Source organism: Hoplias malabaricus, chromosome 4, assembly GCF_029633855.1.
Source record: "Hoplias malabaricus isolate fHopMal1 chromosome 4, fHopMal1.hap1, whole genome shotgun sequence".
NCBI classification, from domain to species: domain Eukaryota; kingdom Metazoa; phylum Chordata; class Actinopteri; order Characiformes; family Erythrinidae; genus Hoplias; species Hoplias malabaricus.
The window spans coordinates 20,856,569-20,883,618 of record NC_089803.1 but is presented as its reverse complement, the minus strand read 5'-3'; the positions used below and the strand labels follow the sequence as shown (position 1 = coordinate 20,883,618).

General features: G+C 40.5%; 1 protein-coding gene, 1 long non-coding RNA gene and 1 gene segment (V, D, J or C); all 3 read right to left on the bottom strand.

Annotated features, from left to right (window-relative positions):
• Positions 1-10,878: 10,878 nt before the first annotated feature.
• Positions 10,879-13,147, bottom strand: LOC136695357 (Ig kappa chain V-III region MOPC 321-like). The segment is given in 3 exon segments: positions 10,879-10,928; positions 12,364-12,558; positions 13,087-13,147. Coding segments are annotated over 3 exon segments (282 nt in total).
• A 1,309-nt stretch (positions 13,148-14,456) lies between these two features.
• On the bottom strand, positions 14,457-21,125 carry dnajc8 (DnaJ (Hsp40) homolog, subfamily C, member 8). Its single transcript, XM_066668527.1, has 9 exons — positions 20,993-21,125; positions 18,808-18,909; positions 18,642-18,698; positions 17,897-17,963; positions 17,366-17,460; positions 16,698-16,769; positions 16,461-16,552; positions 15,759-15,834; positions 14,457-15,302 (listed from the first exon to the last, which is right to left on the bottom strand). The coding sequence occupies exons 1-9, from the start codon at positions 21,068-21,070 to the stop codon at positions 15,180-15,182; spliced, it is 762 nt and encodes a 253-aa protein (XP_066524624.1). The 5' UTR covers positions 21,071-21,125; the 3' UTR covers positions 14,457-15,179.
• A 1,774-nt stretch (positions 21,126-22,899) lies between these two features.
• Positions 22,900-27,050, bottom strand: LOC136694198 (uncharacterized). The gene is made up of 3 exons (XR_010802153.1): positions 26,325-27,050; positions 25,999-26,112; positions 22,900-25,472 (listed from the first exon to the last, which is right to left on the bottom strand). It is a non-coding gene; the product is annotated as an uncharacterized lncRNA (long non-coding RNA).

Below are 27,050 nucleotides of genomic sequence, written 5' to 3'. Positions count from 1 at the left end.
CGCTGCAGAGGGGCAGTCCTTTTCACATGTCTCAGCATCTGTGCAGTGCATATAGAGCTGATTGAGTCAATAGATACTTCCAGCTTTATCAATGCCCTATTGAGCTTCTTTTTTTCTTAATGGACCTGGTCAACAGATTTGTTCGCACTGTGGCAGTAACTTCAGGAAGGTGTCCAGGTACCTCAGTGAAAAAGGCTGCACATAGGTTTTCAAGAAGCCTTATACTTCTCATATGGTAAAGAATGATTGTGTTTTCACAGTGGATTTTAGTTTCCATGCTAGTACAAACAATTCCTCCAGGTTCACTCATGAGGTTCTCCCAAACTTTATGGCAGAGGTTTCTGCTCTCATCAGCTCAAGATTACTGATACTCATTACTACTGATCCAAACACTCCTTTCTCTTTAGCCTCAGCAAAGATCTTGACCCAGAAGCCTCGTCCTCCTCCACCTCCAGGCAGATTTGTATCATCAGAATGTGCAAGGGTTCAGATTCTTGCTGATACCTTCTGGGAAAGATGGAGGCGCAAGTACCTCTTGATGCTTCAGAGTCAAAGCAAATGGCAGAACAGTCAACCCAACATTAAAAGGAGGTGAAGTGGTGTTAGTCAGAGATAGCCAAGTAAAAAACTAACCACTGGCCCATGGCACTTCATGGGTCATCAAAATATTCCTCGTGGCTGCTGGCAAAGTCAGGAAAATTGAGCTGAAGTTACTGAAGGTGGAACTGTAAAGATCTATGTTGTGCCATTAAAGAGATGGTGCACTTTAAAACATTTGTTAAGCAATAAGTCATGACAACATTTTTGTCACTTAATGTCACATCTTGGCACTCTCTTGTTTGTTTTCTCCTTCCATGTGGCTCTGTCTGTTTGTTGTTGTTCCTATCTCCGCCCTCGTTCCACTCTAGCTCCACCTTTTGTTCCGCCTCTTTGTCATTATCTGTGTCAGGTGTGTCTTGTTAGTTCGTATATTTAAGTCCTCTTCCCTCACTTCCTGGTATCGGTCATGTTGATTCTCTCAACCTGCGCCCGAGGACTTCTCTGCAGGAACCCCTGTCCACGAGGACGTCTCTGCAGGAACCCCAGCTCCAGAGAATTACTCCCTCAGTTCCGGGGAGATTTTTTGGGGGGGGTTATGGGTAGGGGCTGTTAGCCTCAAATCACAGGACATGGGAGATGAGGCTAACAGGGGCGCATCTCCGGGGGAACTACGGTCAAAGAAGTCCCTCGAGAGTGCGCCCATCAGTACCCCTAAATCCGCTAAATCCACAGCAGCACGAGCACCTGCCTCATGGGACGTCTCAGCTCCTGTCCTCGTGAAAGCGGTGCAGCCCGCCTCTTCAGTCTCCGTGAGCGCGGCGCCCGCCTCCTCAGTCTCCGTGAGCGCGGCGCCCGCCTCCTCAGTCTCCGTGAGCGTGGCGCCCGCCTCCTCAGTCTCCGTGACCGCGGCACCCGCCTCCTCAGTCTCCGTGAGCGCGGCGTCCGCCTCTCCAGTTCCCGTGAGAGCGGCGTTTCCGGCCGCTTCTTTTCCCGTGAGAGCGGCGCCCGCGGCCGCTCCTGTTCCTGTGAGAGCGACGTCTCCAGCCACTCCTGTCCTCGTGAGCGCGGCGCCTACGGCCGCTCCTGTCTTCATGAGCGCGGCGCCTCCAGCCGTGCCTGTCTTTGTGGACGACGTCGCAGCTTCCTCTGCCTCTGTGGACGTCGTCGCAGCTTCTCCTGCCTCCATGGACGTCGTTGCAGATTCTCATGCCTCCGTGGACGACGTCGCAGATTCTCTTGCCTCCGTGAACGACGTCGCAGATTCCTCTGCCTCCGTGAACGTCGTCGCAGATTCCTCTGCCTCTGTGGACGTCGTCGCAGATTCCTCTGCCTCTGTGGACGTCGTCGCAGATTCCTCTGCCTCTGTGGACGTTGTCGCAGATTCCTCTGCCTCTGTGGACGTCGTCGCAGATTCCTCTGCCTCTGTGGACGTCGTCGCAGATTCCTCTGCCTCTGTGGACGTCGTCGCAAATTCCTCTGCCTCCGTGGACGATGTCGCAGATTCCCCTGCCTCCGTGAACGTCGCCGCAGGTTCCCCTGTCTCCGTGGACGTCGCCGCAGGTTCCCCTGTCTCCGTGGACGTCGCCGCAGGTTCCCCTGTCTCCGTGGACGTCGTCGCAGGTTCTCCTGCCTCCGTGGACGTCGTCGCAGGGCTTCCTGTCTCTGTGAGCGCGGCTCCCTCGTTCCTCGTTCGGTCTCCTGCCTGTTTCCTATGTTTATAAGTAATGTTATTTCGTGTCCCTCGTCAAGTTCGTTTGTCTGTTTGATCTATATTAAACTGTCTGTGTTGTAGCGAGTGTGTCCGCCTCCGTAATTCCACTCTTCATGTCCACCGTGACACTTAACATATCAAATAAAGCTTTGTGATTTTAATTGTTTTAAGCCTTTCCAACTCAAGTTTTTAAATTACATTTTGAGGTTTTATTTTAATTGTTTTGTGCTGTGAGGGTGGGAATAATATATATGATGCTTTTAGGTTAGGTTGTTTATTGGTGTTTGGACCTATTAGGTCTTTCATTGTAGTGAGAACGGTGTTTTGGTTCTCAGGGTGAAACATTGCAGCATTGGTAAGGGTCTGGCTGAGTCTCTTTACAAGCCTCAATCAAATGCTGTTTGCTGCTTGTACTTTTTCTCTGATGTTCTTTTCAGAGAGTTTTAATAAAAGGTGTTAAAGGCAGCTATGACGCTCGATGTTCTAATTGATACTGGTTGCCGTAATAATTAAATTGAAAAATGTTAAGTCAATATTTTTTTAACTAAGGTATCTACGTTGGAATGAGTCATGTGTATTTTCAATGTATTTAGTTATGTCAGGCTATGTAAACAGGAGTGATGCTCGCAGGTTTTTAGCAGGAACAGTTTTACTTCAGAGAAGTTAAAGTGCAAAGCACACCGTAAAGAGAGAGCAGTCACAACCAAAAGGGCAATCTAAAGAATAGTGAGTTACAGGCTGAGGTCAAAAACACAAAGTATCAAACACTAGCAGTCCGGATCCAAAAACACAGAGTCAAGAGAAACATAAGAAATGGTCATACACGACTTGGCTTTCATAAACAAGTTTCGCTCAGTATGTAACAAAGAGTTAGCAATACTTCGCAAGTGGCAGATGCAAAAGCCTGGGTTTATATACTACCTGAATGATTATGTCAAATACAAAACAGCTGTAACTTAAAACTCAGGTGACCTGGAGCGCATCAAAGAGTTCCCATTGTTTGATGGAGTCATGTGAACATCCACTGAACCATCGGATGAGGGGCTGGTTTGTCAGGGTGGAGATGGTGGAAATCATCACCAAGGCAGGATCCACGACATCATGGGCAGGAACCCAACTCCTCTCCTCCGAACCATACCCCTCCCAGTCTACCAGGTATTGCGGTTGACCTCTCCTCTTCCTGGAGTCCAGCAACCCACAAACCTCATAAACCAGGACTCCATCCACAACCACCGGAGACGGAGGTGCCCCGCCTTTCATCACCTCGTCCAAAGGACCTGGAACCACATGCTTTAGAAGGGAGACAAGAAAAGACTGTGAAACTTTATACTGTTTGGGTAGATCCAACTTATAAGTAACTGCATTAACTCTTTCCATAACCTTAAATGGGCCAATATACTTGGGAGTCAATTTCTACAACCCCCCTCAGACCTGAAGTCCCGAGTTGAAAGCCAGACCCGATCTCCAGGCTGATAGAGGGGGGTATCACTTCTATGATGATCAGCAAAGTTCTTATATCTGTTTAGTATCCTTTCAAAGTGTTGGTGAGTAGACCTCTCCCAGACCTCAACAGCAGCCACTACCACCCCGGGTGACAGTATCTTTTCCGGTTGCTTCTCTATGTCTTCTACTGTACCAAACTGTCTAGGCAAAGTATCAGCTTTAGTGTTACATGAACCTGGGTGGTATGTAATGTGAAATTGAAAGCGTGAGAAGAAAACTGACCAACGAGCTTGACGGCGATTGAGTCTCTTAGCATTACGTAGGTATTCTAGATTTTTATGATCAGTTAAAACTAGGAATGGATGTAGTGCCCCTTCCAACCAGTGACGCCACTCCTCGAGAGCCAATTTAATAGCAAATAATTCCCTGTCCCCTATACCATAGTTACTTTCCGTAGATGATAATTTGTGGGAATAGAAGGCTACCGGATGTAGTTTCTTAGTAACATCCGAATGTTGGGAGAGAACCGCTCCAATACCTACATCGGAAGCATCTACTTCCACAACAAAAGGCATTTTTGGATTAGGGTGATGTAAAATGGGTGCTTTAGTAAAAGCCTCTAAGTTTTTGGAACCCAACATCAGCTGAATTGTTCCACTGGAGTGTTCTAGGGGACCCTTTAAGTAGTGAAGTCAAAGGGGCAGCTAAGGTGCTATAATCTCTAATAAAGCGGTGGTAGAAATTAGCAAACCCCAAAAATTGTTGGAGACCCTTTATAGTACTGGGGACTGGCCAGTTAAGAACAGCTTTTACTTTGTGGTCATCCATTATTACCCCTTGACTACTAATTATATAGCCCAAGAAAGATATTCTTTGTACATGGAATTCACATTTCTATCCTTTTACATATAATTGATTTTCTAATAATTTATGGAGAACTTGACGGACATGTTGTACATGAGTTTTAAAATCGGGTGAATAAATCAGAATATCGTCCAAATATGCAATGACAAATTTTGCAAGCATATTTCTAAGTACATCATTGATAAAAGATTAGAAGACAGAGGGTGCTACTGCCAAACCAAATGGCATTACTAGGTATTCATAATGTCCGTTACTAGTTGCAAAAGCAGTCTTCCACTCATCTCCCTCCTTTATTCTTATCAAATTATAAGCACTACGGAGATCTAGTTTAGTAAAAACCTTTGCTCCCCTAATTTGTTCTAAGGCTTCAGGCACTAGTAGTAATGGATATGGATATTTCTTAATTATTTGGTTTAAACCTCTATAGTCAATGCATGGTCTTAAGCCCCAATCTTTCTTCACAAAGAAGAATCCTGCCGATACTGGTGAAGTGGAAGGACGGATGAAACCCTGTTGTAATGCTTCCTTTATGTACTCTTCCATAGCTTGGTTTTCTGCTTGTGTGAGAGGATAAATTTGAGCCTTAGGAAGATTAGCTCCCTCTATGAGGTCTATAGTACAATCATAGGGACAATGTGGAGGAAGTTACATGGCCTTTAACTTACTGAATACTTCAATAATATCCTTATACTCATGTGGAATGCCAGGTCTTGTACTAATATCAGGGCTCTCAATAGAGGTTGAATGAATATTAATTGGTGGTCTTGATAAACAATGTTTGAAACAATGTGGAGACCAAGACACAACCTCCCTTTCTGACCATGAGATAACTGGATTTTGTTTCATCAACCAGGGCAACCCTAAAATAACTGGATAATCAGAAGAGTCTATAACAAAAACTGATTTCTTCCTTGAGGAGAGCGCTGGTTTCTAATAAAACAGGAGAAGTCATTTGAGAAACCAAACCAGTTACTAGGGGGTCTCCATCAAGGGCTTATAGCTGTAGGGATCTTTCCAGAGACAACACAGGAATCTTCAACTGTTCCATCACAGCCACAGTTATGAAGTTATGCTCCCGAATCAATCAAGGCTGAAAACACATGAGAACAAGGCTGAGGGCAGTGGATAGTAACTGGAAGAGTGAAGGACCTAGAAACTAACCCCTTCATTGTTGTACTCACCAAATTAGCCTGTGGAGGCGTCTCATGCTTTCCAGGGTTAGGTGCCTGATATTTGTGTGGATAGCCTGACATTGACGGAGAATGTGATCAGCTGCGCCACAATACATGCATAAACCTTTGTGTAGACGGCGAAGCCTCTCTTCTTGTGTCAGATGCGATGAATCACATTGCATGGGAGTAGGGTACTCGCTGGATACCTGATGAGTGAAAGAAGCAGGTGCTGGTAATGCCCTGTTGCGATGTTGCTGCAGGAGAGGAATGTGGGGGCCCTGGGAGGTCTTTCCAATACTGCAAGGTTTACGAGTATTTAAGAGTTGGTCAAGGTGAATAGCCAAGTCAAATAATTCCTCCAATGTCAGATCTTTGTCCCTACAGGCTAACTCAGACTGAATTTCCCCGTTAAGTCCGTTGCGAAACATAATGTGTAAAGTGGGCTCATTCCAGCCAATCCCAGCAGCGAGAATTCGGAACTCTAATACATAATCCGCAACGGATCTAGAGTAAAGTAAACAGACTCAAGTGGTAATCTGGCATGAAGTGAGGGAGGAAGCGAGGCGTACACAGAGACAGGTGTGACAAGTTAAGTCAAAATAAACATGCAGTTTAAAGTCAAATCAATTTGCAGGAAGTAATTCAAAGCCAAATTTGACTTAAAGTCTTGAGTTGAAATAAACAATCAATCTATTTGGATTTAGCATAATATTTTAAAGCAGCTTTTGAACTCACATTTTTAAGTTGAAGTTGGTGAAACATTTTACAGTGCTGTACATTGTGTTAAGGGTTATTGTCTTAAGAATGTTTAAGAGCTCTAGAATGTTAATGATGGTATTAACTGCATGTTTAGGAAATAAATAAATCAGTGTTAAACAGAAGTGACGTTAACTTCCAGCAGAGGGATTTCATGTGGTTTAGTTGTTACTCTGTTGTCCTGCGGAGGGTTCTTTAGGTCAGTGGAGCTCAGTCCTGGTCCTGGAGACCTTATGTGTTGTGTCATGTTGTTCTGTTTTCCCAGCTCTACACGGCTGACCCAGCCCATGAGGAGCTTGTTCATTTGTTACTGGATTGTGCTCAATGAGACAATGCAGGATGAATGTGCACAGTGTGGGATCTCCAGGACTGGGATTGGGAACATCTGCATTAGTCTATCACTAATGAAGCTAAAGAAGTGACTGAACTGACCAGTTTATTTTACTGAAAACACATTGTAGATCTTTGTAATTTGTAGATGTTAGTGTGTGATTGTGTAGTTTCACATCCTCAAATCAGCACCTGCAGTAGGTTTCACTGTAACAGTGCAGTCTCTGACTGAAGGAGGGTTTTGTACAACTCTGTGTGAACAAATGCTTGCTGTTGATATAATGGTAACTCTGACAGTAATGATCTCCTGCATCTTCAGACTGGACTCCACTGATGGTCAGAGTGAAGTCAGTTCCAGATCCACTGCCTTTGAAACGAGCTGGAATTCCTGACACTAACTCATTTGCTTTCTTAATCTGGAGTTTAGGAGCTTCTCCAGGTTTCTGCAGATTCCAAGACAATGGCTGGTAGCTCAAGCTCTCAACAGCTGATAGTGACTGTGATAGGTTTGTTCAACAGCTGATAGTTACTGTGTCTCCTGGAAGAACAGATTTCACTACTAGAGTCTGAGTCACCGTCACCTGAGCAGTGGATCCTAGAGAGGATCACAATAAGAATAGAAATACAAAAAACATATTAATGGGAGAAATGAACAACTCTGCATCATCTCTGAAAGGAGGAGTCACACATGAGCTTAAAGTCTCAACGCTCTAAACCAAGGATAAGCCAGAGGGGTATAAAACTATGGAGCAGTGGAGTTCAGTACTCCATTTTGGGATGAGTTGGAGTGGATCAGAACTAATCCAACATCCAACCCCTGATACATTTCAGCAACTACATCTTTAGTGCTCTAATGTTCCTATGATTTAATGCAATCAAATACTCAGCAATGAACCAGTATCTAGAGTAGTCTATTACTACAGTAAAGGGAGCTAAACTCTCTGTTAATGCCCTTCATTTCAGAATAATACCTGGATGGACAGGTGCCTTTCTTTCTTTCACTATATATTACAAAAATAGATGACCAATTATTTTAGGTAGTATTTCGAACAGTACAGATATATATTTTTTACAATTGTATCTGGTACATTACATGAACCAGATGCAACACAAATAAGATAGATATCAAAAGACTAGTACGAGTTTGTCCTATTTATTGTGTTCTGTTAATCAGAAGTTTCAGCAGAGGATCTGTGTTTTAGACTCTAGAGCAGGGATTGGCGAACGTTTCAGCTCAAGAGCCACACTGGGACTTAACAGGCAGGCCGAGATGGGGGTTATGGGGAGTGGGAACTAATATACATAAATTACATGTACATTTAAAGGTTATACCTAACTTAATATATATTTTCTATTTATCTTATTTTTGAATATGAATGAAATGCCAGACACATTTAATTATATGAATGTTTATGGGGGAATTTGATTTTGTAATGTATGTTTTATATTCATCTTTGTTTCTGCTTGGTGTATCGCAGTCTAAACAAAACAAATACCATGTTTAAAGCAGCACATTCAACAAAAGTTAACGGTTCATGTGTGATGTCTTAAACCAGTCGAGTTGTTAGATCACACTGCCGTGATCGGTGAATCCAGAGGGGTAATGGCAAATATCAGTAGACCTAATAGACACAGCTTTACTGCGCCATCTAGTTGAATGCAGTATTGCATTAAAAAAAGTTTAAATGAATGCAGTTTTAGGACAATTGTGTAAATACTCAGAGGGCAGGATAAAACAGCCTAACGGGTCGTAGTTTGCCTGTCACTGCTCTAGAGTTTTTGGCATTTTGGCAAAAACTAGATCCAACCATTTACTATTTACTGTAAAATGTCAATGTGTTTGTGTTGGAGTCCAAAAAGTTAGTTTTATAGTCATCACAGGTTAATATAACATTACACACCTTAATATAATGCTAATCAATCTATATTTATCATTTAATGATACAGAAATCTCTTGGGCTTCCCTACGGTACAGTGCACAGTCAATGTGTGTGTGTGTGTGTGTGTGTGAATTTTGAGCAGAAGGTTTTTGTACAGCCTCTAAATGAGTTTGTATCACTGTGGTGGACTTTCGGTGGAGGAACCAGACTCTCTATAGGACGTGAGTAAATATATATATTTATTAAAACTAATTTCTGAAATCTTCTGTGAGAATGAGTTATAAAAATAAGAATTTGGTTTTTTTTTACCTGTTGTATTTTTTTATTTTATTTAAATGAAACATGACTTGGTTTTGAAGAACTATTAAGTTGTTTTATTGAATAAAGAAGGAAATGTGCAGAAAAGGTCTTCATACAGATGTAGTACAGATAAACAAGACAGATATTCTGGCGACTCTTAATAAAAAAAATATATATATGCATATATATATATATATATATATATATATATATATATATATATACACACACACACCAGTGTTCAAAATCAAGTGACAGTGTTTCCAAAATTCCAGTCTTTTCAGAAAAGTCATTTGTGTCTTTAACATTTATTATATGTTGCATGTTGATGTTTACGTGAAAGGAAAGTTAGTGTCTTCAGAAGTGTTTCACAAGTCATTTAAAATGTAATAATATTATTAGTATTTCTAATAATTATTATTATTATTTAAGGCTGGGCAATGTGACAATATTATCATAGATATGTTAAATTATCACAATTAAATTTTCTCAACATATGGTGGATATCAGAAGAGTTAAAGAGCAGAGGTGTTACTCTAACTGTATTTAATCCACTGCTGAGTGTAAAATGCTGAAAAAAAATTAATGACCTTCTTATTTATAAATATTTTTACATGTGATTCATTTTTATCATAAAAATATAGACTGTGGGGTAGTGGTAACTTCTGGAATTCATAAAAAGATGAAAGAAAGAATGAATAAATATAATAATTGTGAATTATTTGATGACAGTTTGTCACACAGTCTATGTATAAAGAAAAATGTTTGAAAAACGTATTTGTTAATGTTGTAACAAGAGAAATAACAGCAGATAAATACCTCACTTCTCTGAGATATCCTTCGCTAATTATGTTTTTTATGTTTAAAGTCGAAACCTAACAACTACACCACAGTAAAAAAGGGGATTCACTATAGATCATCCCTGCCTGTTTTTGTAGTTAATTTGCGAGTGCGAGTGTGTGTGAGTGACAAGTCACAGCTGTGTGACCCTGCATGAAAATCCTATGAACCATCTGTCAAATCATGAAGTTTCATTAGATCAGACAGTTCTTATCCGATCCTCTTTCAGATGCTTTTTTTCTGGAAAGTAATGAGAAAATTCATTAGCGTTTGAGTCAAAGTTGTTTGTCATTAATTATTTATTGAGTTACTACACCAGTTGTGTATGGATTTGAAAGTAATGTTCATGCTCCACTGAACTCTGTTCTGCTCTGTCGAGAATTAGAGAAACGAAACACAGGCAGTTAACATCTTGTGGCTGATAAACTCATGGCCGAAAGAGGTTTTTGATTCGTAATAAAAGTGGAAAATTTGAGATATCATATATCTAAATGTTTTTAGATGAACTTTCCAATTACTGAACTCATCTATATAGACCTTTAATTGTGCATGAAATCAAATGGGATGTTTGAGAACAGCTGGGCATAAGCCTAAGGTTAAACTCATCCATGGCACATGTCAGCTAGATGCCTTTGCTAATAAACCCCCTTTTAGGACATACACCCATCAGCATCACAGTTCTGATGACTCATAGCTACCTCCTTCTATCAGACTCTTAAAGTGTGTGTGTGTGTGTGTGTGTGTGTGTCCTAGGTGACAAAGCACCTACCCTCACAGTGCTGCCCCCCTCCAGTGCAGTTGTGGATGAGAAGGTGACTCTGCTGTGTGTGGGCTCCGAGGGCTTCCCCTCAGACTGGACGCTGAGCTGGAAGGTGGGCGGTGCCGTTCAGAGCTCAGGGGTCAGTAACAGTCCTGCGCTTCTGCAGAAGGACGGGGGTTCCTACAGCTGGAGCAGCACACTGACCCTCACCCAGCAACAGTGGCTCCAGAGCACAGTCATCTGTGAGGCCAGCAAGGACTCACACGCAATGGTCAGCGAAACACTGACCAAGTGTTAGAGCACATACGTCTCAGTCTGCTTCATGGAATCCTCTGAAACGATAAATAAAACATATTTCTCATGTACATTGTCTGCTGGTCTTCATTGGTAAAATCATTCCTATTGTATGAACCTCACACACTGATGAACATAATAAGAACACTGAGAACAAGACAACCCCTTTAGACTCATAATGTTGATATCAGTAAGTTAGCAGAGCCTACCTGGAATCACTGGGTGCAAGCGGGAACACACCCTGGGGCGGGCACCAGTCCTTTACAGGGTGAAACACATCTATGCACTCTTTTGAGTTGCCAATCCACATACCAGTGTGTGTTTTTGGACCATGAGAGGGAACTGAAGTACATGACATAATACATTTAATAGTTTTCGTAATGTTTTATTTTGTTTGTGTTTAAAATAATTGGAGCAGCAGGTAGTGTTGTAGTCACACAGCTCCAGGGACCTGGAGGTTGTAGGTTCAAGTCCTACTCCAGGTGACTGTCTGTGAGGAGTTGGTGTGTTCTCCCCGTCTCAACGTGGGTTTCCTCCGGGTGCTCCGATTTCCTTCCACGATCCAAAAACATACGTTGGTAGGTGGATTGGCGACTCAAAAATTTCCGTAGGTGTGTTTGTGATTGTGAATGTGTGTGTGTGTTGTCCCTTTGAAAGGCTGGCGCCCCCTCCAGGGTGTGTTCATGCCTTGCACCCAATGATTCCATGTAGGCTCTGGACCCACCGCAACCCTGAACTCAATAAGTGCTTACAGACAATATATATATATATATACACACATACACAATGAGGGCACACTTACAAAGTAATGCATTACACCTGTTATGTGTCACTCAATTCTTCCCAAATCTTAAATTTTCCTAGATCTTCCTTTGCAGATTCCTTCTTTTGCAGTGTCAGAGACAGAGGTTAAAAACTGAATGGCTTTAATAAATTGACTCTAATTTCATGACTGAAAGTGACATATGTAAAGAGCAATGAGCCAGATGCTGGTAAATCAATCACAGCAGACTATGAGACATTACAGCGCAACTTATGTAAGTTTGGGACAGAGGAATAACCAAGGGCACATGTTGTGTGATAAGACTCATAGGTGGTACTTAGAGCCTTTGTTTTGAAAATGGGTGGTACTTGATCTAAAAAGTTTGAGAACCAATACTCTACAGTGTTCTCCAGAGGAAACTACAGAGACATCAGGGACAACTTTGCATTTTTCATGTCTGAGGGATGTGTAAGAGCCAGAATGTGCAGTTTCACATCCTCGGCTCAGCAGCTGCAGCAGTGCAGTCTCTTTAACTGGAGTTTTTTTTTAAGGAGGTTTTTGTACGACTCTGTATCACTGTGTGAACATGCAGATACCGGGGCAGTGAACACCCAAACAGTAATAATCTCCTGTGTCTTCAGACAGGACCCCACTGATGGTCAGAGTGAAGTCAGTCCCAGATCCACTGCCTTTGAAACGAGCTGGAATACCTGACACTAATTCATTTGCTTTCTGAATCAGGAGTTTTGGAGCTTCTCCAGGTTTCTGCAGATACCAAGACAATGGCTGGAGGCCCCAGCCCTGATACACTGCTGGGTTTGTTCTACAGCTGATAGTGACTGTGTCTCCTGGAAGAACAGATTTCACTGCAGGAGTCTGAGTCACCGTCTCTTGACCAGTGGATCCTAGAGAGATTCACAACAACAAGAAACAACAACGTCAAAAAAAAATATTTCACTGGGAGAAGCGACCAGTTTGTACAAAGATAACCACAGATCATTTACAATGACTTTGTTCAGTTAATTTACGGCTGAGACAATTGTTCAGATGTGTTGTCTCCATTGAAATGCATGAAATGACAAGCTTTAGAGGAGTCAAACATGAGCTTAATCACCAGTCACCATGCTCAAGGCCAAGTGTAAGCCAGAGAAGTATAAAGCTGTGGAGCAGTGGAGTTCAGTAAAGTACCATTGGGATGAATTGGAGTGGATCAGAACTAATCATCCAACATCCAACCCCTGATGCATTTCAGCGACTACAGCTTTAGTGCTCTAATGCTCCTGTGACTGTATGCAATCAAATACTCACAACACTGATCTAGTGTAGAGTCCATTACTGCAGTAAAGGGGCATAAACTCTGAATAAACACTTGATGTACAGGTGCCTGTAAACCTTTAGACGGATAATATAATGTCCACTGAGTGTAATCTGACCTGGAGTCCAGAAGATCAGGGTCCAGATGAAGATGGGGATTAAAGTCATGGCTGCTGTGGGTGAAGTTGTTTCCGGATCAGCTCTCAGTGATGAAGTGTTAAACTCAGGACTATAAACACTACCAGAGCACTGGAGCATGTCCTGCCAATGCAAAACTGTCCCTTGATGTGGAACACCCCCCTCATCCCCCCACCAACAGTCCCACAGAGAGCAGGTGCTGCTGAACTTCAGTGAAGAGAAACAGTCTGAATTGGTCTGATTTTACAGGAAATCACTTCAGAGAGAGTCTACTTCTGTTAATGTAGAGGTTCTTGTCCAGTTCTCTGTCAGTCTGCATTAGTTATTTTATTTTTACATACGTAGTCATATGTAATACATGTATATCACTGTTAGTGATGAAGAAATATTACTAATTATAATTATGCTGTCCCAGCCTCGCCGACCCCTTACACACTAGTTTGGTTGTTCATCTTCCGAGTAGTGGGAATCGAAGTCAATATTCAATATTAGTTTTACCATTGTAGACATGGCCCTCTTTATAGCTCAATTCTGAAGGTGCTTGCAGGGCTGCACCAATCTGAACTGAATATCACTGGAAAGGTGAGGAGAACTTTGATGTTCATCAGAGAGATACTCTCATCTTTGTGAAAGGTTTAAAAAAATGTTGCAAAAAACCTGGTTACTTCTCCAAACTGTAACTGTCAGAGTACATGTTTTTTCATACAAAAAACACAATGTAGAGATTTGGGCTATGTCCTCTTCAAATTCAGACTCTCTTGACTTATATGGTCTTTATTTGAAGAGGACATGGCAGAAAACTGTACGTTCTTTATACTTTTTTGTAGGAAAATTGCTAACTCACAGCAAAATTTTAAGTATGAAACTCAAACTTATGGAAGTACTTCTGTAAGACTCACATTTAGCAAGATGGCAAGGTGACCTCATTTACACAGGGCAGTTATTTATAGACGTCTACTTTCAGCAGTAAGTTTGGCAGTGGGTGGTGTTTTCTCACATTCACGGTTATTGCGTGTGACTGTACTGTTTCACATCCTCAGCTCAGCACCTGCAGCATTGCCGTGTCTGTAACAGGAGGAGGTTCTTGTGAGGGTCTTTAACACTGAGTGAACACAATATCTCTAAATTGTCTGACAGTGATAATATACAGCATCTTCTGGCTGAACTCCTCTGATGGTCAGAGTGAAGTCCAATGTAGATCCACTGCCACTGAATCGAGCTGGAGTGTCAGGCATCAGTATTTCGCATGTATGATCAAGGCTTTAGGAACTCCTGTTGCTGTAGTGGGGCATTGGCATTTCACTACAGGAGTCTGAGTTACAGTCACTCTGCCACATACTTTAATTTTAAAAAGAATTTTAAAAAGATTGCACATGTAACGCCCATTTTAAGAGAGTCACACTAAGAACACAAAAAGAAAACTAACTTAATTCTTACATAAGCTACAAACACAGTTTATTTTGGGTGAATATGGGTAAACAAATGAAAACTGACCAAAAGAAGCAATCTTTCAAATGCTAAACAAAAAGAAAGAAAACAAAAAACATTATTACTACTAGTTTTCTTTTGTGCACAACACATTTCATGTCAAAATATTTCATAAGTCACAACTTTTTCACAAATATGTACATAAAAACACCCTAGACACTCTAGAGGCCAGTTTATTGAGGTGACGGTTGCTATGAAGGTTAACTTATTGTGATGGACGATATTAATCAGTGCCCAATGCTCCAGTCCAGCTGCAAGACGCTTCTCTCTGGCAAAGAGAATAAAACAGAGATAGGGGAAGCATTGCTCCATAGTGCCACCTGCTGACTGAACTGGGCATCACATTCCTGAATCACAGGCCTACTGTAATGTCAAAAGGTACCCTTTTGTCTTGGTGGACTGACTACATTTACGGTACATGGGGAATATGTGTAGATTTGAGTTTCACGTGAACCTTTGCTTTCACAGCAAATTAAAAAGGCCTGAAGGGCAAAGTTTTAGGTGGAAGATAGACAGAGGAAAGGTCAAGCAGGGCAGCATTTGAAGATTTGGCCTTTCTCCTCTCTGAAGTTTTTCCACAGCACTGTCACTCTCTCTGTTCCATTTTGACTTTTGGAGGCTTGAGGAACGTTCTGTTCTTTTTCTCCTTCTTGGTTTTGCCTTTGGCCTGAAAGGTCCTCCAGCTGTCCACGCGCCCATCCCTCGTTTCCTACAGGAGAGGAAAAAATAAAAATAAAACAAAACTTCAGATTCAATTTTTTTTAAACATGTTCATGGCTGACTATGTCTGTAAATATATATGTATGAGTCTGTTGTAATGTGGCTCAAATAACACTTTCAAATTGGGATATGGTGGGCAGCTGTGGCCTTATGGTTAGAACCGGCAGAGTGAAGTGCCCTTGAGCAAAGAACCTAACCCACAACTGCTCTCAGGCGCTGTGGCTAGGGCTGCCCACCACTCCAGGCATGTGTGCTCACTGCCCCTTAGTGTTCACTAGTGTGTGTATGTAAATGTGTTTCACTGCACAGATTGGGTTAAATGCTGAGAACAAATTGCACAGTGGCCAATAAAGTGATTCTAATATTTGTGTACGAAAAGGGAGTTCCTCAATTTTTTTCCACTGTCCTTCAAAACACAAACATTCAAAATTAAAGGCAAACCCACCTCAAAGTTCTTTTGCCACTCTCTCTCTCGTTTGGCCCGCTCCTGTGTTTCTATCTCCTCTTCTCTTTGTCTTTTCCTGAGGAAAAACAAACATTCATTTTAAAAACAAAGATAAAACAGAAGCATGTTAAGGACAATTTCAAATACTTGGAAAATCAATTTTATCAAATCCAAAGTCACATTTTTGTCCACAGCTCTGCTACACCAGACTGAAAATACTGATTTCCTGTTGATTACCAAGCAACTGATCCAGAGCCTGTTACAGAAGCTATCCTCAATAAAGGACAAAATGGTTGTTTAGAAAATCATTTAGGATTCCTAAATAACCTTCCAGTGCAGAGTTATTTAAGGAACTATTGTTGTGAATGCACATGCACATAACATACAAGCTCTATACCTAAATTCCTGGGGATTTTACAAACAAACCTAGAACCACAGAAGAACCTTTATTGTTAAATGCACATTCATACTATGAGAAAATAATTCAGATGGTGGACTAGTGTGAGAGAGGACACACATATGAAGGCAGAAAAATAATGAACATTCATTCATTCATTATCTGTAAGCGCTTATCCAATTCAGGGTCGCGGTGGGTCCAGAGCCTACCTGGAATCATTGGGCGCAAGGCAGGAATACACCCTGGAGGGGGCGCCAGTCCTTCACAGGGTAAAATAATGAACAGTGAATGATAATTTGGACTACCTCTCGTGCATCTCCTTCGCTTCTCTCTCCTTCCTTTTAATCTCCAGCTCAGCGAAAAGCTTCATGGTCTGTTTGTAAACAGCTTGCCTAAACTAGGAAACAGAATGTCGTATGACGTCTTACATGGCCACTACAAACACTTCATACTCCTGATAAAAAAACCTGTTTGGATATTGATTATTATTTAATAATGAAAAACATCCAAAGTATTATTCTAATACACAAGAGAATCAGTACCACTTCTGGGTCGTCCTCCTCTATAACCAGGTTTTTCCCTTCTTTCTTCAACTGCTTCTTCTTCTGACTCATCTGTCAAAACAAATCTCAAACATCAGCCTTTTCTCAACATTTCAGTCTGTTCACCATATCACCACTGTTTCCTCCAAGCCGTTCCACCCATTTACTGCCATTAACATGATTCAAAAGAATATGAGGGGGTCACTGCCAGCTCATTGGCCACTGCTCACCAATGTATCTACTGCAAACCATGACGTGCTTAGAGTAAAGGACAGTAGACTGATCAGAAATGGGGCATGTTTGAAAATATGTGGATGGCTGCTATCTACAGACGGAGGATATCACATAAAAAAACGTTCACAAATAATGAACATAATTTTCAACAGAAAAATCGAGGCTACAGCTGTGTATTTTATACTTATAGACAGCAGAAAGTTTGTAGGGTGTAGGTAACTTCACACTCACTGTTCCAGGTGGACATTTCTTGTATTGTAATGAGAAATCCCACCATACCTTTGGCTATTATCAGTATTTACAGGACAGTCCCTTCCTATACATAACCCTGTGTATTGTTTTACACAAACTGAAATCTAATCAGGACACATGACAATAGTGAGTCTGTGTGTTCAGACTGCTTCAATAGACAAAAGCTGATTCCCTCTTCTCACCATATGTTCCACGTATTCTTTTCCTGCATGGATGACGTCTACGGCCCTCTTCTTCTGCTCAGCATCCAGAAGCAGCTTATACGCTTTATCAACAGCTGCAAAACATTTCAGCAACAAAAGGTTAACACACAGCATACAGGGGTGGCTGCATGAAACTTCAAGTCAGTTTTCCATCTTTTACCAAAACAGAAACACAGAAGAGGTAGTGTGTGTGTTAGATAGCAATTTCTAATTAAGAGGACTATACAGTTTACCTAATTAGGAAATGCAGAATAGCTGAACTGTTAATCTGGGGAAACTGTTTTGTGAAGCTTGTTTAATTTGGGGTTCGTGGCTATATTTAAATTTCAGAAAACCTAGCAAAGCAACTGTGATGAACTAAGATGAGTTAATCATCTCTATTTAATCACTAATAATAGCTAGACAGAAAGCTGACTAAGTACACATTGTGAGATGGGATCCACATTCTGCTCAGTTTAAGATAGCAACATAAGGATATAAACTGTATTGTACTTTAGCACCAAGACTTGCCTTCAAAAGCCTGCTGTGCTCTGTCTGCATCATCCTGGTTCTTATCTGGATGGACCAAGATCGACAACTGGAAAACAGAGTGGGACACAGATTTCAAATGTGTGCATCGTCTCTTAGAAGCACCTCAAGCCTGTAACTGAACTATATCTATATATCCTTTAAAAAACATATTAAAGAACACCTCCAGTGAAAATCAAGTGTCATTAACATGGCAGTGTGGTGTTATTTAGACTAGAAGACACAGCATACTGGTTCTTTTCCACACTGACACTGCAGCATTCCAAAGAGAGTCTCATACAAGCAAATTCAAACAGCCAGCATTTCTTACATCACAGAATGAGGAAAACCAATCCCTTCAACAGATTGACATATGCTGCACGAAGGTGAAAAGTGTAGATTTGCATCAAATCCTGTTTTTAAGGCATCAGTAGATTTTATTTTGTTGGATGAGTTTTGACCAGAAGGGACATTTAAAGGATAAGCACCAGCTCTATGAAAGTGTCAAACAAATAAATACAGTGGAATTTGAGTTCCTAACTTGTGTTTATTGATGTTATATACATGTTATTTCTTACTAATAAAAGCAGTAAGGTTTAAAAAACCGGTGGTCCCGTTTTCTGACACTTAACAATTAATAACTTGTGTTTACGGCCAATTGGCTGGGAAATAAAAAATATGAAACTGGGTGATCTCTGATGTTGGACACTATTGTACAGTGGAAAAAAGTTAATAAAGGCAAACATACTTGCCGAAACCTTTTCTTTAATTCCTCATCTGTTGCCTCCGGGTCAATTTGTAGTACCTAAAATGAAATAAACAGGGCTGTTTATTAATAACGGTGTAGAGATCAATACAAATACAGATGCTTCCAATACCATACGAAATGATCCTTGCACAAAAAGATCACTCACCTCAAATGGGTTAAGGTTGAAATACGATGCGCCAGGCCGGAGCAATCTGTCTATCTGTTGTTTAGAGGTCAGTACAGAGTCTCTCTTTTCTATCTGCTTCACCTGTAGGAGAAAATAACAATCGTAATGAGCCAAACAGAGATAAAAACGGCAAACAACTGTTACCCAAGGTACAGCTATAGATATTCAGGACAACCCGGCTTTACTGGACACCAGTCCAAACAGTGAAACGCTGATGAAAAAGGAACAAACCCACTATGGTGAAGTTAACTTTTTTGTATTACAGACTTTACATCCTAAACCATAAAACATTAACTTCTAAATGTCAGGTTTTAATTTGCACAGACTGCTCGCACATTCCAGCACTCTCAGATTGTTTAATCTCCACAATTAAAAACCTTGACCAATCGTTCTTTGTCAATCATATGTGATTTTTTCCCCCCTCGTGACCTCACCAAAGTGCCATTTTCCAGAGACTTCCCTGATGGCCAATAAAGTGAAAACAGTGGCGAAAATCATTTTACCCTCTGGCAGCAGTGACAGCAGTAAAATGGAAAAGCATGAGTAAAGTAAAGGATTCCACACTGAGACAAACTCAGCAAGGAGACCAGGAACTGTTGCTTCCATTAAGTCATCTTTTAACAATTCTGAACCCTATACAACACACCACAAAAACAGTTGGGAGTGCTGACCCTGCACTGCTGCTTTCTACATCACATTTAGACATTACCAGTTCTCTTGTGCATGATATAAATGTTATAAACCCCCTTTATATCCATAGCTGGGAAGAGGCTCTTTTTAAATTTCACCTCAAGTACACAGTCCTAGTATCAAAATTAAGTAATAAAGGAAGCTATATGAATATTACAAAATTAAACAGAAGTAATAATAATAATGACGAAATCGTGTGATAATTTTTAAGTTATAATGTATATAATCAGGGCTTTGACGCAACTCAAGAAACAAAGAAAAAATACAAGTGTGTAGCCTAACCTTAATGAAGAAACCCAGTGTTTGACACAGTACTAAATTAAACCAGAAAATATTTTAAAATATGTATTATTTTGTATAGTAGATGTTATAACAGCCCCAATGGATGCAGCAGGTTTTAGCAAAGGATAACGACTTATTGCTCTCAAAAGACTTATTACTGCAGTCTTTCAGATAACAGGAACAAAAAGCGATCAAAAAGAAAATGCTCTGAGTTGACTTATTACAGTACAACCCTGTCCAGAAAACACCTCCAAAATGGCAAAGGAAACAAGGTTCTTGTTTGTTGAGTGGCCTTTGTCAATGACCAATAGAAAGGGCACTCCTGAACGGCTACATGATCTTACGATTTCAACACCCAGTGAAAACAGAACCTTAGTCAGTTCGATTTAATTTGCCTTCCTTGACACCACACACCATAATGTGTTTTACATGTGGACACCGCAATGACGACGCTGAAATGATGTATCGTGCGGCCCCTAATGTACTGCACTCAGTAACATCAGAGTGATTGTGTACAATGCTGGGTAATACACGCTTTGTAGTAAATTTTATATGTACCTGTGATACAAACGTATATGACCCTAAGTGTATTCGGAATATTTCTGCTTTCATGTTTATGTACTGGTATGAGATGTCAGTCTTGGCTGCATTAAACACAATTTGCTAAACACAATTTGCTAAACACAATTTGTGTAAACGTATTTAAAGTAACTTGTTAATAATATAACAAGAACTTATTTTTGTATCTCATTTAAGTTTCTGTTACCTAACGAAACCTGCACCATAAACGAAGCTTAAGTTGGTTCCTCACTGCCAGCCGCTTACTGGAATTTTTCCGTTCCACCTTAAATTGTGCAGCAACCTCCCCCATTTAAGGTGGACATAAACAATTCAACTACGAGTCTGCAGAATTAGGCGCCAGATTTTATAGTAGTTTAAACGTTCAAAAACGATTTCAAAACCTTTTGTTTAAGACTCGTTTAATTATATACGTTACACAGGCCCAAAGTCGCTCAACTCGAATAAACGGCAAATAAACTAGCTCCGCATTAGACGTGTCTTTCATTGAGACGTTACACTGAGCAAAAACACCCGAGAACAGGCCGCACGGGCGGCTGTAAACACAGAGACAGCTCTCGGAGGTTCACTGGGGATGAACGGTAAGGATGAATGCCTGGGACAACGCTCTGACCTCGGTGTAAAACGTCTGGAAAGCCTCATCTTTCGCGACGCTGCTGCTCGGCGCTTCAGCCGCTCTCGGAGCCGCCATCTTACAGCACTACGAGAGGAGCAGAGCAGTGACGTCAGAGGAGTGCGACACCCGCGTCAAACACTCCCCCCACACCCAAGGACTTTTATTATTATTTTTATTATTATTAATTTGTTTATTTATTTACAAAATTTATTATTGCAATTTAAAAGCATCCATTATTACCTTTAAAATCATCCATGCAAAAATTAAAGGTTCGTGAATTTTATAAAAGGTTTTACACTAAGAGTTCCGTGGAAACAATGGAGAATTTGTAAAAAAACAAAAACATAATTAGATTAAAATAAAAAAAATGTATACAAAAAACATCCATAAAATACGTGCTAACACTGAGTGGTATTTCAACAACTTTAATAATCATAATAATAATAATAATAATAATAATAATAATAATAATAATAATAATGTTTTAAACAAAAATGGTAATATTAGGAATATTCTGCACAATGTCCAACTTTAACAGGTTTAAAACTGAAGAGGTTATGTTGGCCTGTAGTCACTAACACTAATATTATATTAGTACTAAATAAAATCATCCATCAAACAAAAGCTATTTATGAACAAAAGATTTAACGCTTACCGGCAGTCATTCTTTTTTTAATATTTATTTTTTCTATTTATAACAAAATAGATTGTAATGTACATATTTAAGTTTATTTATTTTTCATAAGCCATCCATACACACAATATGTCATTTAAAAAGGCTCCACTTAGGGAGAACTGTACATGCACACATATTAGTTATAACAGTTTTAATGTTTTTGTTTGGTTGTATGATCAGCTCCACTGACTAGAGAGGAGCACTTTACAAGTCCACAATTAGACTGTAGTCCATCTGTTATGTATAAATTTTAGCCCCATTTTACTATTTTCTTCAATGGTCTGGACCCTTTAGTAATACCACAGAGCAAGTATATTTTGGGTGGTGGATCTTTTTCAGCACTGCAAATACCAACATGCTGATATGAGTGGATCAAACACAGCAGGGGCCACTGAGCACTCTGTCCACTGTATTAGACACACCTACCTTGCTGGTCCACCCTGTAGATGTAAAATCAGAGACAGTAAATCATCTGTGCCTGCTATGTACGTTAATCCTCCTGTAGTTTTTCATTAGTGGACACAGATTGCTGTTGGTTGGTAGATTATTCATATTTAAGCAGTGACAGGTTTAAATACTCCATGAGCAATGCTGTGTCTGATGCTATCCTACTAGTACAACACACACAATGTCAGTGTAACTGCAGAGCTGAGAGTGATCAGCCATCAACTAATACCTACTCTCTTAATGTTATGGCTGATGGTGTGTTTATACACCACACTGCCAAAAGTATTCACTTGTCTGCCTTCACATGCGTATGTACTTCAGTGACACCTCATTCTTAATCCATAGTGTTTAATATGACATCAGCTCACTCTTTGTAGCAAAAGTAGCTTCCATTCTTCTGCGCAGGCTTTCCACAAGATTTAGGTGGGTGTTTATGGGAATATTTTACCATTCTTCCAGAAGCTCATTTGTGAGGTCAGGCACTGATATTGGACGAGAGCCTGGCTAACAGTCTCCGCTCTAATTAATCACAAAGGTGTTCTATCGGGTTGAGGTCAGGCCAGTCAAGTTCTTCCACAAAATTCATTCATCCGTGTCTTTATGGACCTTACTTTATGCACTAGTGCAGGCATGTTGAAACAGGAAGGGGTCATCCCCAAACTTTTCCCACAACGTTGGGAGCATGAAATCTCTTGGTATGGATTCATTTCACTTAAAGAAAGGGGCCAATCCCCTTAGAGTAGTTTTGACAACATAGTGCACATACACACAGAGTTGAGAACTTTATTAAACATATAAAATATCATATAAAACCCAAATGATAGTTCAGAGTGATTACAGAGCTCATGATTACATTAACAATATGCATTTCTCATGGGTATATGTCACACACAAACACACTTATCTCCACTACATTGTCCATAAAGGGGCCCTTTGTAGTTCTACAATTAGAGACTGGAGTCCATCTGTTGCTCTGCATACAGTGTTTGTCACCATTCACCCTGCTCATCCATTATCTGGACCAGCACAAGACCTCCAGAGTGCAAGTATGATTTGAGTAGTAGATCATTCTCAGTGCTGCAGTGCCACTGACGTGGTAGTGGTGTGTGTAGTTGTACGAATGATTCAGACACAGCAGTGCTGCTGCAGTTTTTAAAGCCCTCAGTGTTACTACTGAACTGATGGTTGTCCACCAACCAAAAATAACCAGCGGACAGCATCCTGTGTCCACTGATGAAGACTAGAGGATGACCAACACAAACTGTGCAGTGACAGATGAGCTACTGTCTCTGGCTTTACACCTACAAGGTGGACCAACGAGGTAGTAGTGTCTAGGTAGGTGTTTTTAAAACACACTGAGAAGGATCCATTACCCAAATCATTCCTGAACTCTGTTGGTGGGGTCTTGCCAATTAAAGAACAGTCAATGGGGGCTAACAAAGTATGCAGCACAAAACAGACTACAGTCTGAAATTATAGAATTACAAAATGCTCCTAAATGCTCAGTGGAACTCAGAGAATGGGCAGTGAATGCAGAAACAAGGAGGTGGTCATAATGTTATGGTTGATCTGTGTATATGCACTTTTTTTAGTAACAGTTAATGCAGAGCGCAAATATGAACAACAATCATAATCTTGATTTATTTTAATGTATAAGAGATATCCAAATAATATCTGATCACTCAGTTATTGGTGGCCTGGGGGTGAGGGACAGGCTTGTAACCAGAAGTTTGTCTGTTTGATCCCCAGAGCTCGCAGGTCATGACTCAATGCGCCCACCACTCCAGGCATGTGTGCTCACTGCCCCCTAGTGTGTGCATGTGTTTCACTGCATGGATTGGGTTAAATGTGGAGAACAAATTCCTCTGTGTGCAAGCACAGTGGCCAATAAAGTGTATATAATAATTCTAATTTAAGAAACTGTCAGCAAGTGGTGTTTGACATGAATAAGGATTCACCTCTGTACAAAAGTGCAAAGGTAATTATAAAAGAAATCATTCTGAGCAAAGATAACTGCCCAGGAGCTTGCAAGGATGACCACTGTGATGACCAGCTTTCTTAAAAGTACCTCTAAAATATTTTTGTCTTCTACCACACATGGGAAGACTACAAATGTGTTACTAAATTGCTCTTATAAAAGGCTGAAAATGTAACCAAAATTTGGTGTTGACTGGGAACTCATTTTGAAATTTTGTGGGTTTTTTTTGTATAATTCTAAACTCAGGTTTTATGTGAAACATTCAGCAAAGTTTAAATAAAAAACATAAAACTGAAGTATGAACTGAGAGCTCTGAGAGAGAGAGAGAGAGAGAGAGAGAGAAAAAAACAGCTCTCTGAGAACGGTGTGGGCGTGGCCCAATACTATTGACCGTGCATGACTCATAGCTCTCTATCACTGGTGAACAGAATGTTGTTAATGTTACCACGGCAACACACGGCCTTGAGACAGCGCAGTCTCTTACACTGAACTGCAGTTGTCATTTTACACAAAATAATATTTCACAGTAAAATGGCACAGGTAGAAAATACTGGCATTATACAGCTGTTCGTGTACAAAGCTACGGACGTCTCGTCTTATGTGATTATTTATATGTTAACATAATTATATGAACTGGATAATTTCTAGAGTGTCTCCCAATTGGTGCTTTCTACTGCTGATACTCCACAGTATTGCCGACCGAGTGTGGTTTTTATCCCGCCGCTACACGCCGGCCCAATGTGACTGCCATCTCTGCTGTACTGCCGACCGAGTGGGTCTGGCTTCCCTGCTGTTATTCTGCTCTGCGTGCCGGCCAAGTGCAGCTCATATCCGCTGATACGTCGTTAAACACGCCTACCTAGTGTTGCTGCTATGTCTGCTGTACTCAGATGTAATCCACTCAGGTGATCTGTTTTGTGTTCTGTTTGCTTTGTTTATGTCTTTCATTCCCTCCCCATAGCTTGGTGAATAGCTGGACAGCTAGCTCATTTACTAACGACTCCTTTAGATCACTAGGCTCTTCGACTCAGAGAGGAGGCGTGGCTATGGTAACCTTGTGATTGGTCAGGGTAATACTGACATCAGCATTACCCACTTTAAGGACTGTCCATTCTACATTGAGAGGACAGCAGTACTGGTCATTTTTGAGGAGATATTTATCATATTTCGGTTTTGGGTTTCTTATTTAAACTTTGAAATATATTTCACATAAAAAAAATAATAAATAAATAATAATTTATTTGTATCTCCCAAGAAGATTGGAAGCTCTAGTAAGGGCAAGGATCAAATGTTTTTGGGCAACATTTGGAACAGGTTCCTTCAGTAATGTTGCCACACACTGCTCAAAAGAACTGCAAGGGGTATCTGGTCCTTTCCTGCAGGGGATGAGAAAGAGAGAGAACGTATTAATTAACAGTATCACATCATAGAAAAATTCTGATTCTGTCCTCAATGACTTAGTTATGTTACATTTTCATTGTGCTCCAGTTACTGACATACCTGAGCTGAAGTGAGTTTAGGATCAGTAAAATTAAATAAATAAGTAAGTAAATAAATACATGACTTTCTGATTGCTTAATTGGAATTTAAGGCACATTTTTCCTGCATAAGAAATACACAGAAAATCTAATTTACACAATGCACAATTAAAATAATCCATTTTACAATTTCCCACGTTGCCCAGATGGAGTCAATCAGCTGGAAGATGCTAGGTGCTCAGGTATTTTTATTTTTTAGTGCAACACTGAAGCTACAGAGCTAACGTTTCCCAAATCTTCGTCGCAAATACATCCCAAAATTTCCTCTCTGTCTACTCAAACCAAATTCAGACCTCATTAAACTTATGCTGGTTTAGGACACAATGTGACTGTGGGCTAAAACACGAACAAAACAATGGAGCACCTCCACAGATGGAAGCATTTCAGCTCTTCTCCCTCCATCCATGGAGCCCAGGGGACGAGTTCTCTACGCCGTGTAGCCTAGGCTGGAATCTGTGGCAGTAGGAGATGCTCCTTTCTGTTCAGGGAGTTGACAGAAATAGAACAATTATAGAAATAGCACAAACCATGTTGTATGGTGACATGAGTATATATGTCACTATCTAGTTTATAAAACTATATTCCACATGTTAAAATTACGGCATGACAGTTCAGTCATCGTCTACAATTCTTGCTAAATCTAAAACTTTACATTTGTGAAATTAAAAGTAACAATATTGCATACAGTACCTCCACAAATCCAAACGGAAATGCACCGAAGCCAAAAGGAACCAGGTGGATTTATACCTTCATTATAGGGAGAAAGGGGGGGAAAAAAGAAAAAAGAAAAGAAACAGCATACTGACAAGTGTGAATGAATAGCCTCTATAACCTACTGTAATAAACATTCCTAGGTGGGGTAGAAATTAAAATAAACACAGTTCATTCCCGTTACACAACCAGATCTGAAATGAAATTTCCTTTACATGGTCTGCCAAAAAAAAAAAGACATTACCAGAATATAATTCCAAATCCTTGACTGTACCTTTACCAGCTTGGGTAAATAGTGGAGGGTGTATCAAACATATATGGTGCATCTGCTGCCCCCTGGAGGCGAGACACTTGAGGTTGTGTCCCACACATTCCCTTTGATTCCTAAACTTAATTATTTTATTTTTGTTTAATTTTTATCAAAATTCCAAAAGTACCCATATTACAGATAATCAAGTTCACTGATAATCTAAATTAATAAAAGTTGCCAGTCTAGTTTTCAGTTCATTAGAAACACCATCCTTGTACAAATACTAATTTGACGCTGCACCAGAAATATTCAGCATGTTGGTTTACAGTTCCAGACTCCAGACTCAACACCATCTGCAACTGCCCAAACCATCAGTTCTCCTCTACCATTTTCACCAACAGAGACGGACCACGATCGGGCTAACACTGACCAGACCAGATACTACTCAGGTGGCA